At 43.5% G+C, this 14,552-nt stretch overlaps 1 protein-coding gene across 1 annotated transcript in view; it reads right to left on the reverse strand.

Annotated features, from left to right (window-relative positions):
• Positions 1-14,552, reverse strand: part of LOC124594023 (follistatin-related protein 5-like) — a 227,429-nt gene that overhangs the window by 188,088 nt on the left and 24,789 nt on the right. Inside the window, exon 3 of the mRNA XM_047132378.1 lies at positions 6,636-6,776. Within this exon, the coding sequence (XP_046988334.1) occupies positions 6,636-6,776 (141 nt within the window). The remainder of the gene's footprint in view (positions 1-6,635; positions 6,777-14,552) is intronic.

Consider the following 14,552-nt stretch of genomic DNA (forward strand, 5'->3'; position numbering starts at 1 on the left):
AGCATATCTACGTGGCATCGGCTAGACAAGTCGCTGGAAGTCTCCCAAGTAATACTGAGCCATGCTACCAGTGCCACAATTGCAAAGGTGTTGCCAGTGCAGGTTCATATGTCCCATAAAGATTCGATGGGATTCGTGTCCGGAGATAAGGGTGGCCAAATTATTCGCTCAAATTGCCTAGAACACTCTTCAAGCCAGTCGCGAATAATTGTGGTTGGGTGACATGACGCATTGTCATCACTGCTTGGCAACAGGACGTCCATGAATGACTGAAAATGGTCTCCAAGAAGCCTAACATAATCAGGATCTCGTCCACTCCACGTAAATACAGTCCACGCCATTATGGGGCTACGACTACCAATGCCTTGTTGACAACTAGGGTCCATGCCTTCGTGGGGTCTCCGCCACACTCGAACCACACCATCAGCTCTTATCAAGTGATATCGGGACTCATATGACCATGCCACACTTTTCGAGTAGTCTAGGGTCCAGCTGATACGTCACGAGCCCAGGAGAGGCGATGAAGACGATGTACTGTTAGCACAGGCACTCACGTCGCTCGTCTGCTGCCATAGCCCATTAACGACAAATTTCGCAGCACTGTCCTAACCGATTCTGTCGTCGTACGTCCTACACTGATTTCGGCTGTTATTTCACGCATTGTTGTTAGTCTGTTACACTGCTCTCGGTCGACAAGTTAGAGCTGTCAGCCACTGCGTTATCCCTGGCGAGAGATAATGCCTGAACTTTAGTATTCTCCGTGCACTCTTGACATAACGGATCTCAGAATACTGAATTCTCTAGCGAATTCCGATACGGAATGTCCCACGCACCTAACTCCAATACCACTCCGCACTCGAAGTCACATGAATCATCTGAGTACAAATACCAACTCTGCCAATGCACTGCCCTTTTGTATCTTATGTATGCGATACTACCGCCACCTGTGTGTATGCATACCGCTATAACTTGACTTTTGTCACCTCAGTGTATACCGTATATGAGTAAAGGAAGGAGAGTGGTTTCTCTTCTAGTCGTGTTGATATTTTGAGGGGAAACCTGTTTTCCTCCAGGAACGTCACAAGGCTTGAACTTAGAATATGCTTATGGGTCCTTCAACAACCTTGTGTCAACGATATTGACCTGTAATTTAGGACATCCTACCATTCACTGTTTTTTTCAGTCACTATGGGACCGTTTACTGTGCACGACATTCTCGATAAATGTGAGCTCCGCTGCGAAGTAAAGCAGAAGTCGCTGTGTTGCTTCCTTCTCTAAATGCAGGTCAGATTTTCGATCTGCCAATGTTGAATATGTTCCAGGGAAAGCGGACCTGGGTTAAAGATGAAGTCATTATGTACGTACACAAGACCGGTTATAACAAGAATGCCAAGGATACAGACCATGTTCTTTCCATAGTAAACATCTTAGGCTTTTCTTAAAGAGGTTCAGGATAACCGTAGATAAATGATCTGTATGTTTGGAAGGGGATTGATCCACCGTCCTCCCAAATGCAAGTCCATTTATTTACCACTGTACCACCTTATTCAGTTTTCCTGTTGAGCAACTATCTGAGCTACCAAGAAGTTGTTTACTTACAGCAGTCCGAAGAAGAAAAGAAGCGAAGTTTTAGAAACATGTTACACAATGCAGCTGAAAACTTATGGGACTCATAAGATACGAAAAAGAACGTTTTCGGCAGAATTGTTGAAGAACAAAAATGTGGATATCAGTGAGCAGACGGGACCGTTTTCATGAAAAAACAATTGTGGAAGACATATATCTCAATACATCCAACAGGTAATTGAATTGTCTAAGATGAATAGATTGGGCTAGAGGAAGAAATTATGACGACCCGCAAACAACAAGATACAACAGCATTTTTTTTCAGTTTTTTTCTTACACTTAATATCAACTACGTTGGTAAAATCTATGGTCTAGGCTTAGCATCTTTTGCTGGTAGTGAAAATGTCATATGTCCTGGGTTCGAACACAGCAACTACTTAAGTTCTGAATAAAAATAATCATCAATGACGATTGAAGACTTCTGGCATAAGAGGTCACCTTCGTTCTACCATGCCCTTGTCAAGGAGGTCACAAGAGCAGATGGAGGTTCAAAGCATTCTCTTGCCATTGATGTGGAAAACGACCTTCAAACAGCGGCAGAATCAGCAATGATCAACGGAATGAGGAAGCAGAAGGGAATGGAAACCCTCGAGATAATGGCACATAATGCGTATCCACACGACCTGTGGCTCGTAATTCAGGAAGTGTCCATTGTCTGAAGTTTAAGATTGGTGCCCACTTCGGATCTCCGGGACGGGACTGCCAAGGGGGAGGTGACCACGAAAAAAATATGGAATAACCAAAGATGCGATAAGATCCTACTACACATGAAATGTGTTCGTAGCTGCGAATGTGGGCAGCCATCAGTTGTATAATGGAATGACGAAAATGAAAATTTATGCCGGACCGGGACTCTAACCTTGCTACTCCGCTTAGTGCGAGTGGTCGCCTTACCACTGCATTGTTTTTGTTTTTTGTTTTTTTTTTTTTCGTTGCATTTGATGGGAGTGAACGTCACGTAAAACCCATTCAAGATTATAGAAGATCCTCGGTCATACCTAAACATCCATATGTCGTCAACCATGTTTGGATTTAGCCATTAAGGGTGCTCTGGTAGCCCCAATGTAAGGCGACCACTCGCTATCAGCAGGCAATCCGGCTTAGAGTTCCGGTCAGGAAGAAATTTTCATTGCCTTTACTCCATTATAAAGCAGCTGTTTGCCCATCTTCAAAAGTGCGAATGCAGTTTCTGTATTTCATAGAGGCTGTAGAGCCTCAGAGCCTGATGTTTCGGAGATGTCTGCTTGTCCGAAGAAACAATGCATTGTATCTCTGAACAACACGGTACTGCAATATCGTATTGAAACGTAACAATTTAGAAGTCTGAGCTTGGAATTAAGGTTTGAAAGTAGTAGAAAAGCTGGAAAATTTGAACACGGAACTGCAGAGGATCAATGTACATCTAGCAGGGGTCTGTGAAGTCGTATGGTAAGAAGATAAGGACTTTTGGTGAGACAGTATAGTAATATCAACAGTAACAGAAGATGGTGTAACGGAAGCAGAATACCTTACGAAGAGGAGATTTTATGTTAGCCTTTCAGTGATAGGATGCTCTCATAATAATCGACACCAAACCAAGGTCAGCAACGATAGTTCGTATATACATGCCTATGTCGTAAGCAGAAGGTAAGGAGGTAGAGAATGTATATAAGGATATTGAATCGGTAATTCAGTATATGTAGTGAGATGAAAATCTGATAATTATGGGAGAAAGGAACGCGCCTGTAGGCGAACGAGTGGAAGAAGGGGTTACGAGAGGATATGGCTGCTTGGCAGTCGGGAAAAGGGAGGTAAAAGGTTGATTGAGCTCTGTAAAAAAAAATTAAGAAGGTAATAGCGAAAATTCTGTTTAAAATACGCAAGAGGAGGAGTTGTATTTGGAATAGACCCAGAACTACGAAAGCTTCGCACCTGGATTAGATCATTATCAGACACAGATTCTGAAATCAGATACTGGATTGTAAGGTGTATCCAGGAGCATATATTGAATCAGATTACAATTTAGTAACGGTGAAGAGTAGACTGAAGTCTAAGAAAATCGTAAGGAAGAACCATTGTGGAAGGAAGTGGAATACTAAAATACTGAGGAATGATAAGTAGCCATTAAAGTTGGCTAAGGATGTGAATACTGCAATAAGAAATACCATAGTAGGCATTTAAGTTGAGGAGGAGCGGACATCTATAAGAAGGACAATCAAAAATGTTGGACAGACAAACCAACAAGATAGCTTGAAAGAAACGCTTGGACGAGAAAGGAAGTAAAACATGTTCAGGATGAAACGGGAATAAAGCAGCATAAACCCTGCAGGTATGAAATAAATACAAAGTGCAGGGCAGAGAAGGCGCAATGACTAGCGGAATAATATGAAGACATCCAAAAAGAAATCGTCCGAAGGACTGAGCGCGCAGAAAGGTGAAAACAACCTTTGGTGATATTAAAACGAATGGTGGTAACATGAAAAATGCAATGGGAACACATCTGTTAACTGCAGAGGAGAGAGCGGATAGGTGGAAAGAGTACACTGAAGGCCTGTATGAGGAGGAAGAATTGTATGATGACAATATAGAAAAAGATATTCGAGTCGATATGGAAGACATGGAGGACCCAGTGTATGACTTAGAATTTAACATAGCTTTGGAAGACTTGAGGTGAAATAAGATAGAAGGGTTAGATAACATCCCACTTACATTTCCAAAGTCATTAGTGGAAGTAGCAGCCAAACGAGTTTTCAAGTTGGTGTGTGAATGTAAAATGAAACTGGCGTTGTAACATCAGACTTCGGAAAAATATTATCCACACAATTCCGATGAGGACAAGGACAGATAAGGGTGAGAACTTTCGCATAATCAGCTTATCAGCTCATTCCGCCAAGCTGCTGACAAGAATGATAAAACAGAAGAGTGGCAAACAAAATCTAGGGCCTGTTGTATGACGATCAGTCTGGATTCAGGAAAGGTAAAGGCGCCGCCAGTGAAGAAGTTCTGTCGTTGTGGTTGATAATAGAAGCAATTCAGAAGAAAAATAAAGACACATTCATAGGGTTTGATGACCTGGGAAAAGCGTTTGACAGTGTAAAATCGTGCAAGACGTTCGAAATTCTGAGAAACACAGCAGTAAGCTATAGAGAAAGACGGGTAATGCACAATATGTACGAGAACCAAGAGGGATCAATAAGACTGGAAGACAATGAAAAAAGTGCTCGGATTAAGGAAGATGTAAGACATAATCTTTCGTCTCCACTGTTGATCGAAGAAGCAATAAGCGAAATAGAGGAAATGTTCCCTAGAGCGGGATTTAAATTCTGGAGGGAAGAATATTGTACATAAGATTGGCTGATGATAGTCCTATCCCCGGTAAAATGGAAGAGGAATTGCAGTCTTTGTTGAATGCAATGAACAGTCTAATGAGTACAGAATATGTACTGAGAGTAAAGTGGTTAAGAGCTAATTGCGAATAGCAGAAGTGAGAATAGTGGGAAACTCAACATGAAGATAGGTGCTCACGATGTAAACGGAGTATTGCACTAGGGGCGAATGAAGTAGAACATAAGAAGCATACAAGCACAGGCAAAGAGTCCATTCCTGGCCAAAAGAAATCTACTGGTATCATAAATCGGCCTTAATTTGGACAAGAAAGTTTTGAAAATGTACGTTTCGAGCACAGAATTGTATGGTAGCGAATCATGGGCAGTGGAAAAATCGGAATAAGAGAATCGAACCGTTTGAGATGTGGTGATACAGAAGAATGTTGAAATTCTGTTGGACTAATAAGATACGGAATGAAGTGCTTGTCCACAGAATCGGCGAAAAAGTAACATGTAAAGAACACTGAAGAGCAGACGAGACTTGATAGGCCATGTGGTAAGATATCATTGAATAGATTCCTTGGTGCTAAAGGGAGTTGTAGGGAGTACAAACTGTAGGGGATGGCACAGATTTGAATACATCCAATAAGTAACTGACGACGTAGCGTTGGAGAGACTTCCTTTAGGAGAGAAATTCATGGCGGGGCTCTTTAAAGCAGTCAAAAGACTGATGACTCGAAAAGAAAAAAAAAATCCTATCTATTGCACTCGTTCTGTCTGTTGGTCGTTGGTGCCTTACAACATTGCGACCAGCGAAACTGTTAGCTCCATTAACGTTTTTTGCTGGCACGTATATATCGTCCTTTGGTAGCCACCACTGTAGATCTGGTCTCTATGGCTCAGAAGCTCGTAAATGCTATTTGTCGACTGTAAAATTACCCCTGCACGCTTTAGTGGAGGTTTACGGAGAATAGGCTAGGAACTGCATTTCTAATTTTTATTTATTTATTTGGTTTTTATTTTATTTCTTTTTCGACCAACATTAATTTTCCTCTATACTTCCATTTTTTTCTGCAGATATTAAGAATTCATAAGAAGCGTATTTCTTAGATAATTTACAGTGTTTAAAGATTTTATAGAAATACAAAATAAATTTCATCTCTTGATAATTTATAGTAACGTAGTGATCTTCATTGCACTAAACAATCTCAAACAGAAGTTGGATGTATTACGAAATGATTTCGTAATAGATTCTCAAAACGTGGTGCTATGTCAGGATCAGGCCAAAAGTTCCGTATAGCATGTGCACTTGAAATACTCCAACGCCGTGAACATACCAACTTGTAACAGAAGTAAATAATGGCCATTTTTCAACGTCAACGAACTGCAAGGCAGTGGACTCTGCTTCCTATACAGTGATACAGTGGAATCATCAGTGCCTTCATGTTCTCTTTAGTGGACTAAATTAACCCGGAAAGCTTTGCAGAGACTGTATTAGTTAAGATACTGGATTTCCCAACTAATCCTTATACGAGTGTGCATGAAGTTTAAAAACACATTAAATAGCTATAAACTCGCCAGCATGAAGCTAAATAACAACTCACCAGCATGAAGCTAAATATCAGCTGAAAGTTATAACCTCTCCGACAGTTTTGTTCCCAAGTGAGAGTTGTGAAGAAACACGCACATCAGTGAGCAGCGTACCTTGTCCAGCTCTTCTTGCGTGAGCGCTCCGTCCCCATTGCTGTCGTAGTGGGTGAACATGGCCGTCACCAGGTACTCCCTGCCCGGCGTGCGGTTGTCGTCCGATGTGAGTTTCGCGTGGCTGTAGAGCAGCAAGTTATCCTGAAACATAAAACCGTGCTCTGACAAACACTTCTCGCACCAGCTTCAGTATAAGGAGATCATTTAACAAATCGCTGTAAATAGATCAATCTGTGATTTTTCAAGAACTGAAGCGTAGCAACATAGCTTATTAAATGGTCCTCAACACGCTGTAGCGCACCCAGACACTACGCGTGCTTGGGCCTATGCGACGAAATAGTCACGGCACTGAGATGGTGGACCCAAGTAAACTGGGCGTTGGAGACGCTACAAACGACATTACAGAGTCATGGTCTTAAGAATCAAAGGATGAGATGTTTGTCTCTAAACAGCGTCACACTAACGAGAGCAAATTGCCGAAGTCCATGATGCTCTAGCGTAGAGAGGCAGTCTTTGGCCAGCCGGAAGATTGCTGGCGGCTCCACGGCTCTGGGAGGGGCAGTATCTCTTTGGCTGGCTGGCCTGCAAATGCGAGCTACGAGACAGGTGACGGCTTAAGTACTGGCAAGAGTATCACCTACTATTGAACTACTTGTGGCCACGTAACGTGGCGGAAGCAAGTAGGTCCATGGCAGTGGCGCCTCCTACGAGTAATGCTGCTACCATCTGTAGGATAGGTGAAAGCCCAGAGTCACAGCACTGGCATCTGGAGTCGTTCTCAATAACATGGCGTATTACTGTTATTACTATATTAGTAGTAATATTGCACCTGAGAGTGAGGGCGCTTCAGTTTGCTCGTGTGTTTACCGAAGCCCACTTGAACATGCTCTGCTACTCTAACGACCAGACACCTTGCCCGTGAAGTTATTCAGACTTCCTCAGTGTATAAGACAGTCGAAAAAAGGATATGATTTTTGTTTACTTTAACTTCACCGCGTTTTTTGATAACAGCAGAGGGAGACCAACTGTGTTATTATCGTGGTTGAGTAGTACTGACACACTCCGTTTTGCCTGTATTGCACTGGCCCCTGGGTTCCCGGGGTTAGGCGACCCGTGGTGCAGTACCGTCATGCTGGTGGGCTATGTGCCGAGACACAGAAGCACGAGCGAGATGTTCTTCCCACCTGTCACCACTCAAGAGGAGAGATTTTCGAATGGACATACAAAACCGAGGTAAGAGCGTCTGGGAGGAAATTGCAAGTTCCTAATATAAAAGTGAGAACCACAGTAAGCGAGCTAATTTAATAAATAAAGAGAAAAAAGGCTAATGAAGTGTGTTAATCAAGAGTAATGCACATCTCTTGTGAGAACTAACATAAACTTCGACCCGGCCCAGCTTTGTATGGGTAACATTTATTTACGACTCGTTCATGGGCCATTTGTAAAGCTATGTGCGAAATTCAGAGAACAAAGTTAACTACATGAATATCATTAGTCGGCCGGAGTGACCGAGCGGTTGTAGGCGCTACAGTCTGGAACCGCGCGATCGCTACGGTCGCAGGTTCGAATCCTGCCTTGGGCATGGATGTGTGTGATGTCCTTAGGATAGCTAGGTTTAGGTAGTTCTAAGTTCCAGGGGAGTGATGACCTCAGAAGTTATATCCCATAGTGCTCAGAGCCATTTGAACCATTTTTTTTTTTTAATATCATTACTGTCATGTAAATTACGCTGCCTAAGCATCGCACTCCAGGAAAGTTGTCTGTAGCCACGAATGTTATGTGTACCCCATTGAATTCGTTTGTGGAGCAAAATCTTATGACGATGACGGGAGTACATCGTGTTTTAAGGAAAATATTTGCAAGCAACGTAATGGATGAATGCGAATCACAGGTGTGAATTGCAACTGGTAATAGAAGGAAAGCAGAAATTAGCATACTGAAATTGTCGCCCTATATCGAAACGCGTCCCTCGACCATCTGTAGAAGTACTTTGAGTCTTGTGTATGTATCCGCAAGAAATTTCTGAATCCCATTCAAGATGAAATTTTTGAATCCCATTCAAGATTACTTTTAAAATGCTAAAATATCTTTGTAGCCAGTAAAGATTCGTCTACCAATCTCCTTTATAAATTTAAAGCGTGCAAAAAATAATATCTTTTGGCCAACTACGCAAAGAATCGTGTTCGTGTCTATATTTAACTCAAGGAAAGGGGAACGCTGAAAGCTGCGTCATCTGCTGCGCTGTTGCAAAATTGTATAAATGAAGCAAAGTGGCATCGTATGTCGAAGTAGATTTTCGGAAAACATTTTGAGTTATGCATAAATAACTTATAACCATAGGTTTGGATTCGCATGGTTTTCGCTATGCAGTTGTCCCGAAGCGATTTCAATCAACTGAATGTCACTTGGCGACATGTATGCTCCTAACCGGTAACTACAGTGTAATGTTTATGGAGAATCTCTACACCATTGAAAGGTGGAAGCTGGGTTTAAAGACAGAGTAGAAAAGGTGACTCCAGCAATATTCGATGCCACAACCTCTCGGTTTCTAGCCACACACTCTACCGCTAGACCACCAAACCTCGATGCTGAATGCACTTTTGACTATCTGCAGTTTTCTCTAGTTATGGGTGCTGTACGCTACTTGGCAGTGACATTGTTTTCACAACATAACTTTAATTTATCATAATTCAGACCATTTTTACGAAATATTTATATATTACATACAAAAACCTTCTTCGTGAATCAGTGTATCTATTAGTGAAAACCAGATCAGAATCCTTACAACAGTTTCTGACATTAACTTGCACATGCAGACGGACCCGAAAAGGCGACTTCAGTTTATATGTGTGGAGATAATACAGTTTTAATTCAAGGGGTAGAGACTTGCTTCAGCCAACTCCCTCTCCCAGACAATGAGATCCACCCCGAAATTGATCCATCCTACCAACTTCAACTCTTCCCCACCTATCCCACTCCACAGCTGTGTCCCTCTGTCTTTTTACCTTTGCATCCATCCTTATCCATTGCCTCTTATAACGACTACCCTTCCGTACCACTCCTTACCCTCTGTCTTTCCCACGTCTGTATAACCACTATCCGCCTCATCTCTTATCTGTCCTCTCCATAGGTTCCATACCTAACAGCCATTACCTCTTAACATAACCTGTCAGCTCCTACCTCTTTATCCTCACACCTCAAACATATGGAACGTGTTCTCTCCTCCGACAGCGCTTCTCACCCAGTGCAGGTCCTTCTGATTGTAAGTGAAAGTGCAGTGCTTCAGTGTTTTTTATTGCGAGAGATTCACCTTCCTGTGATGTGTTTTTAAATTTCAGGTACTCTCGTTTTTTTGCTGCCTGTCTTTGGTTTTTAATTTAAAATAGTAAAAGAGGACAAAAATTGTTCTCATCTACACTTTTTTAACTCCTTTGGCTGAAGAGAGGAGTGTTGTACTGCTGACAGCCCACCCTCCACCCATATTGAGCGAGGAGAATGAAATAACAATAAAGGAAAACAAAAAGAGAAAAGCCTGGCTTGGAGCGGGGGATTTCGCCGTCGACTTTCGGATCATTTGTAAACTGAACAGTTGCGATACAGTAATATGAATGACACCATGTTACAAACCATGAGTCAAGACCTTTCTCTAAGAGGAATCACGTGCTCCAGGAGCACCACATCTCGTAATATGTATTATAGCCCATGGAAATGTGGTCAGGACTTAAATTGGTTGTGAGCTAGTTTTGCCTCTCTAATTACACTGAAGTGCCAGAGAAACTGGTACACCTGCCTAATATCGTGTAGGGCCCCCGCGAGGTCCCAGAAGTGCCACAACACAACATGACATGAGCTCGACTAATGTCTGAAGTAGTGCTGAAGGGAACTAACACCATGGATCCTGCAGGGCTGTCCATAAATCCCTAAGAGTACGAGGGAGTGGAGATCTCTTCTGAAGAGCACGTTGCAAGGCATCCCATATATGCCCAACAACGTTCATATCTGGGAAGCTTAGTGGCCAGCAGAAGTGTTTTAACTCAAAAGAGTGTTCATGGAGCCACTCTATTGCAATTCAGGACGTGTGGGGTGTCACATTGTCCTGCTGGAATTTCCAAAGTCCGTCAGAATGCACAATGGACATGAATGGATGCAGTTGATCAGACAGCACGCTTACGTACGTGTCACCTGTCAAAGGCGTATCTAGATGTATCAAGGGTCCCATATCAATGCAATTGCAAGCGCCCCACACCATTACAAATCATTCACCAGCTTCAATAGTCCCCTGCTGACATGCAGATATCATCGATTCATGAAGTTGTCTCCATGCCCGTACCCGTCCATCCGCTCGATAGAATCTGAAATGAGACTCCTCCGAACAGGCAACATGTATCCAATCGACCACAGTTCAATGTTGGTGTTGACGGGACCAGACGTGGCATAAAGCTTTGTGTGTTGTGCAGTCATCAAGAACAGACGAGCGAGCATTCGACTCCGAAAGCCCTATCGATGATGTTTCGTTGCATGGTTCGCATGCTGACACTTGTTGAGGGCCCGGCATTGAAACCTGCAGCAATTTGTGGAAGGTTTGCACTTGTATCACATTGAACGATTCTCTTTAGCTGTCATTGGTCCCGTTAGTGTAGGATCTTATTCCAGCTGCAGCGATGTCGGAGATTTGATGTTTTACCGGATTAATGAAATTCATGGTGCACTCGTGAAATGGTCGTACAGGAAAATCCCCATTTCGTCGCTACATGCCATCGCTCGAGCATAGACTATAACACCATTTGAATCTTGATAACCTGCCATTCTAGTAGCGGTAACAACTGCGCCAGCCACTTGTTGTCTTATATACGTGTTGCCGTCGGCAACGCCGTGTTCTGCCTATTTGCATGTCTCTGTATTTGAATACCAATGCCTATATTAGTTTCTTTGGCGTTTCAGTGTATTTAGTTATTACTACGTAGTAAAGTGGGGTGATATGACATAAAAGTAATAAAAATACTTTTGGTTAACTGGTACCTCCTTCCTGGTGGAATGACTCGAACTGATCGGCTGTCGGACCTCTCCGTCCAATAGGCGCTGCTGATGCATAGTTATTTACACCGTTAATAGTCGACAATGCTGTACAGTGTAATCTGGGTAATTTTGGAAGACGGAATCTTTCTTTTAACCTGTATTCACCTTCTTCAATACACTGGGGTGACTAAAATCATTGGATACCTTCTAATACTGTGTCAGACCTCCTTTCGCTCGGCGTAGTGCAGCCTCTCGACGCGGCACCGACAAGTCGTTGGAAGTCTCCTCAGTAACACTGAGCCGGCCGAAGTGGTCTCGCGGTTAAAGGCGCTGCAGTCTGGAACCGCAAGACCGCTACGGTCGCAGGTTCGAATACTGCCTCGAGCTTGGATGTGTGTGATGTCCTTAGGTTAGTTAGGTTTAACTCGTTCTAAGTTCTAGGGGACTAATGACCTCAGCAGTTGAGTCCCATACTGCTCAGAACCATTTGAACCATCTTTTAGTAACACTGAGTCATGCTGCTCTAGACCAGTCCACAATTGCGCAGGTGTTGCCAGTGCACGATCTTACGTTCCATAAAGATTCAATGGGATTTGTGTCCGGAGATATGGGTGGTCAAATCATTCGCTCAAATTGTCTAGAACGTTCTTTAAACCAATCACGAGTAATTGTGGCTGGGTAACATGGCGCATTGTCATCCATAAAAATCCTATGATTGCTTGGCAACAGGACTTCCATGAATGACTGAAAATGGTCTCCAAAAAGTAGCCGAACATAATCAGGATCTCGTCCATTGCACGTAAGTACAGCCCACGCCGTTATGGAGCTACCACTACTAGTGCCTTGTTGGCAACTTGGGTCCATGGCTTCGTGGGGTCTGCACGATGTGCTGTTACCACAGGCACTCGCGTCGGTCGTCTGCTGCAATAGCCCATTAACGACAAGTTTTGCCGCTCTGTCCTAACCGATACTTTCGTCGTACGCCCTTCAATGATTTCTAAGTTTATTTCACAAAGTGTTGCTTGTATGTACACTGAAAACTTTACGCAAACGCCGCTGCTCTCGGTCGTCAAGTGAAAGCTATCAGCCACTGCTTTATCCTCGACGAGACATAATGCCAGAAATTTAGCATTTTCGGTACATTCTTGACATTGTGGATCTCAAAATACTGAACCCTAACGATTTCCGATACGGAACGTCACGACCAGAGTCACATGAATCACATGAGTACAAACAGCAGCTCTGCCAGTGCACCGCCCTTTTGTGTCTTCTGTATGAGATACTACCGCCATCTGCCTGACGCCACAACTATCGTAATATCACGTCAACAGAGTTGCAGCTTCACGGTTAAGACTTGATATGAGTGTCATCGGAACTTAGTTTCTTATTTCTTGTGTTAAAGGCTAGTGGCAACATTTATGTGATATAAGTAATTTGTCGGTAACATATTCTAGCGTCGTTTCCTACTAACAGGGTCAAATATACTCACATATTGTCTGGTGGTGGGGTGGTCAGCGAGAGAGGTAGCAGAGTTCAGAGAACACCTGCTAAGAGGCTAAACAAGGAAACTGGAAAACCAGAACTAACAATAGAGGGGTTGAACGTAAAACTGGCCTTCGTACACATCTCACATAATAAATTCGCTTAGCATTAGAAAATTTCCTTGTAAATCAAACCCATCATCATAATTATGCGTTTTAAATCCACTGATAGGTAAAACTCTCCCATTTACACACAACAAAAAAAGATTTGCATCACCTCGGTGCAGAGAGTTCCGGAACCTGTACAGAAAATTGGAATACAGATCAACAAAAACATAATTTTCGCCCTTTTTATTGCTCATGAAATCCACACATTGCATGTTGTACCACCACACAGCGAGATCTTCGGAGGTGGTGCTCCAGACTGCTGTACACACAGGTACCTCTAATACCCAGTAACACGTCCTCTTGCATTGCTGCATGCATGTATTCGTCGTGGCTAACTATCCACAAGTTCATCAAGACACTATTGGTCCAGATTGTCCCACTCCTCAACGGCGATGCCACGCCAATATTCTGCCGATATAGTTGCACTCTCGGTTGGAGGACAGCATTCAGGTATTGTACAGCCGTTACGGCGCCTTCTATAACCACCAGCGACGTACATCGGCCCCACGTAATGGCACGTAAAGAAAACAATGAAACTCCACCTTCCTGCACTCGCTGGACAGTGTGTCTAAGGCGTTCAGCCTGACCGGTTTGCCTCCTAACACGTCTCCGGCGATTGTCTAGTTGAAGGCATATGCGACACTCATCGGTGAAGAGAACGGGATGCCAATCCTGAGCGGTCCGTTCGGCATGTTGGTGGGCCCATCTGTACTGCACCGCATGGTGTCGTGGTTGAAAGGTGGAACTCGCTATGGACGTCGGGAGTGAAGCTGCGCATCATGCAACATATCGCACACAGTTTGAATTGTAACATGACGTCCTGTGGTTGTACGAAAAGCATTATTCAACATGATGGTGGTGCTGTGAGGGTTCCTCCGAGCCACAATCCGTAGGTAGCGGTCATCCAATGCAGTAATAGTCCTTGGGGACCTGAGAGAGGCATGTCATCGACAGTTTCTTTGTATCTCCTCCATGCCCGAACAACATAGCTTTCAAACATAGCTTTGGTTCACTCCGAGACGCCTGGGCACTTCGCATGTTGAGAGTCCTGCCTGGCATAAAGTAAGAATGCGGGCGCGATCGAACAGCGATATTGACCGTCTAGGCATGGTTGAACTACAGACAATACGAGCCGTGCATCTCCTTGCTGGTGGAACGACTGGAACTGTTCCACTGTCGGAAACCCACCGTGTAATAGGCGCTGCTCATGCTTTGAATCTTTGGGCGGGTTTAGTGACATCTCTGAACAATC

This window comes from Schistocerca americana, chromosome 1 (assembly GCF_021461395.2).
Source record: "Schistocerca americana isolate TAMUIC-IGC-003095 chromosome 1, iqSchAmer2.1, whole genome shotgun sequence".
NCBI classification, from domain to species: Eukaryota; Metazoa; Arthropoda; class Insecta; order Orthoptera; family Acrididae; genus Schistocerca; species Schistocerca americana.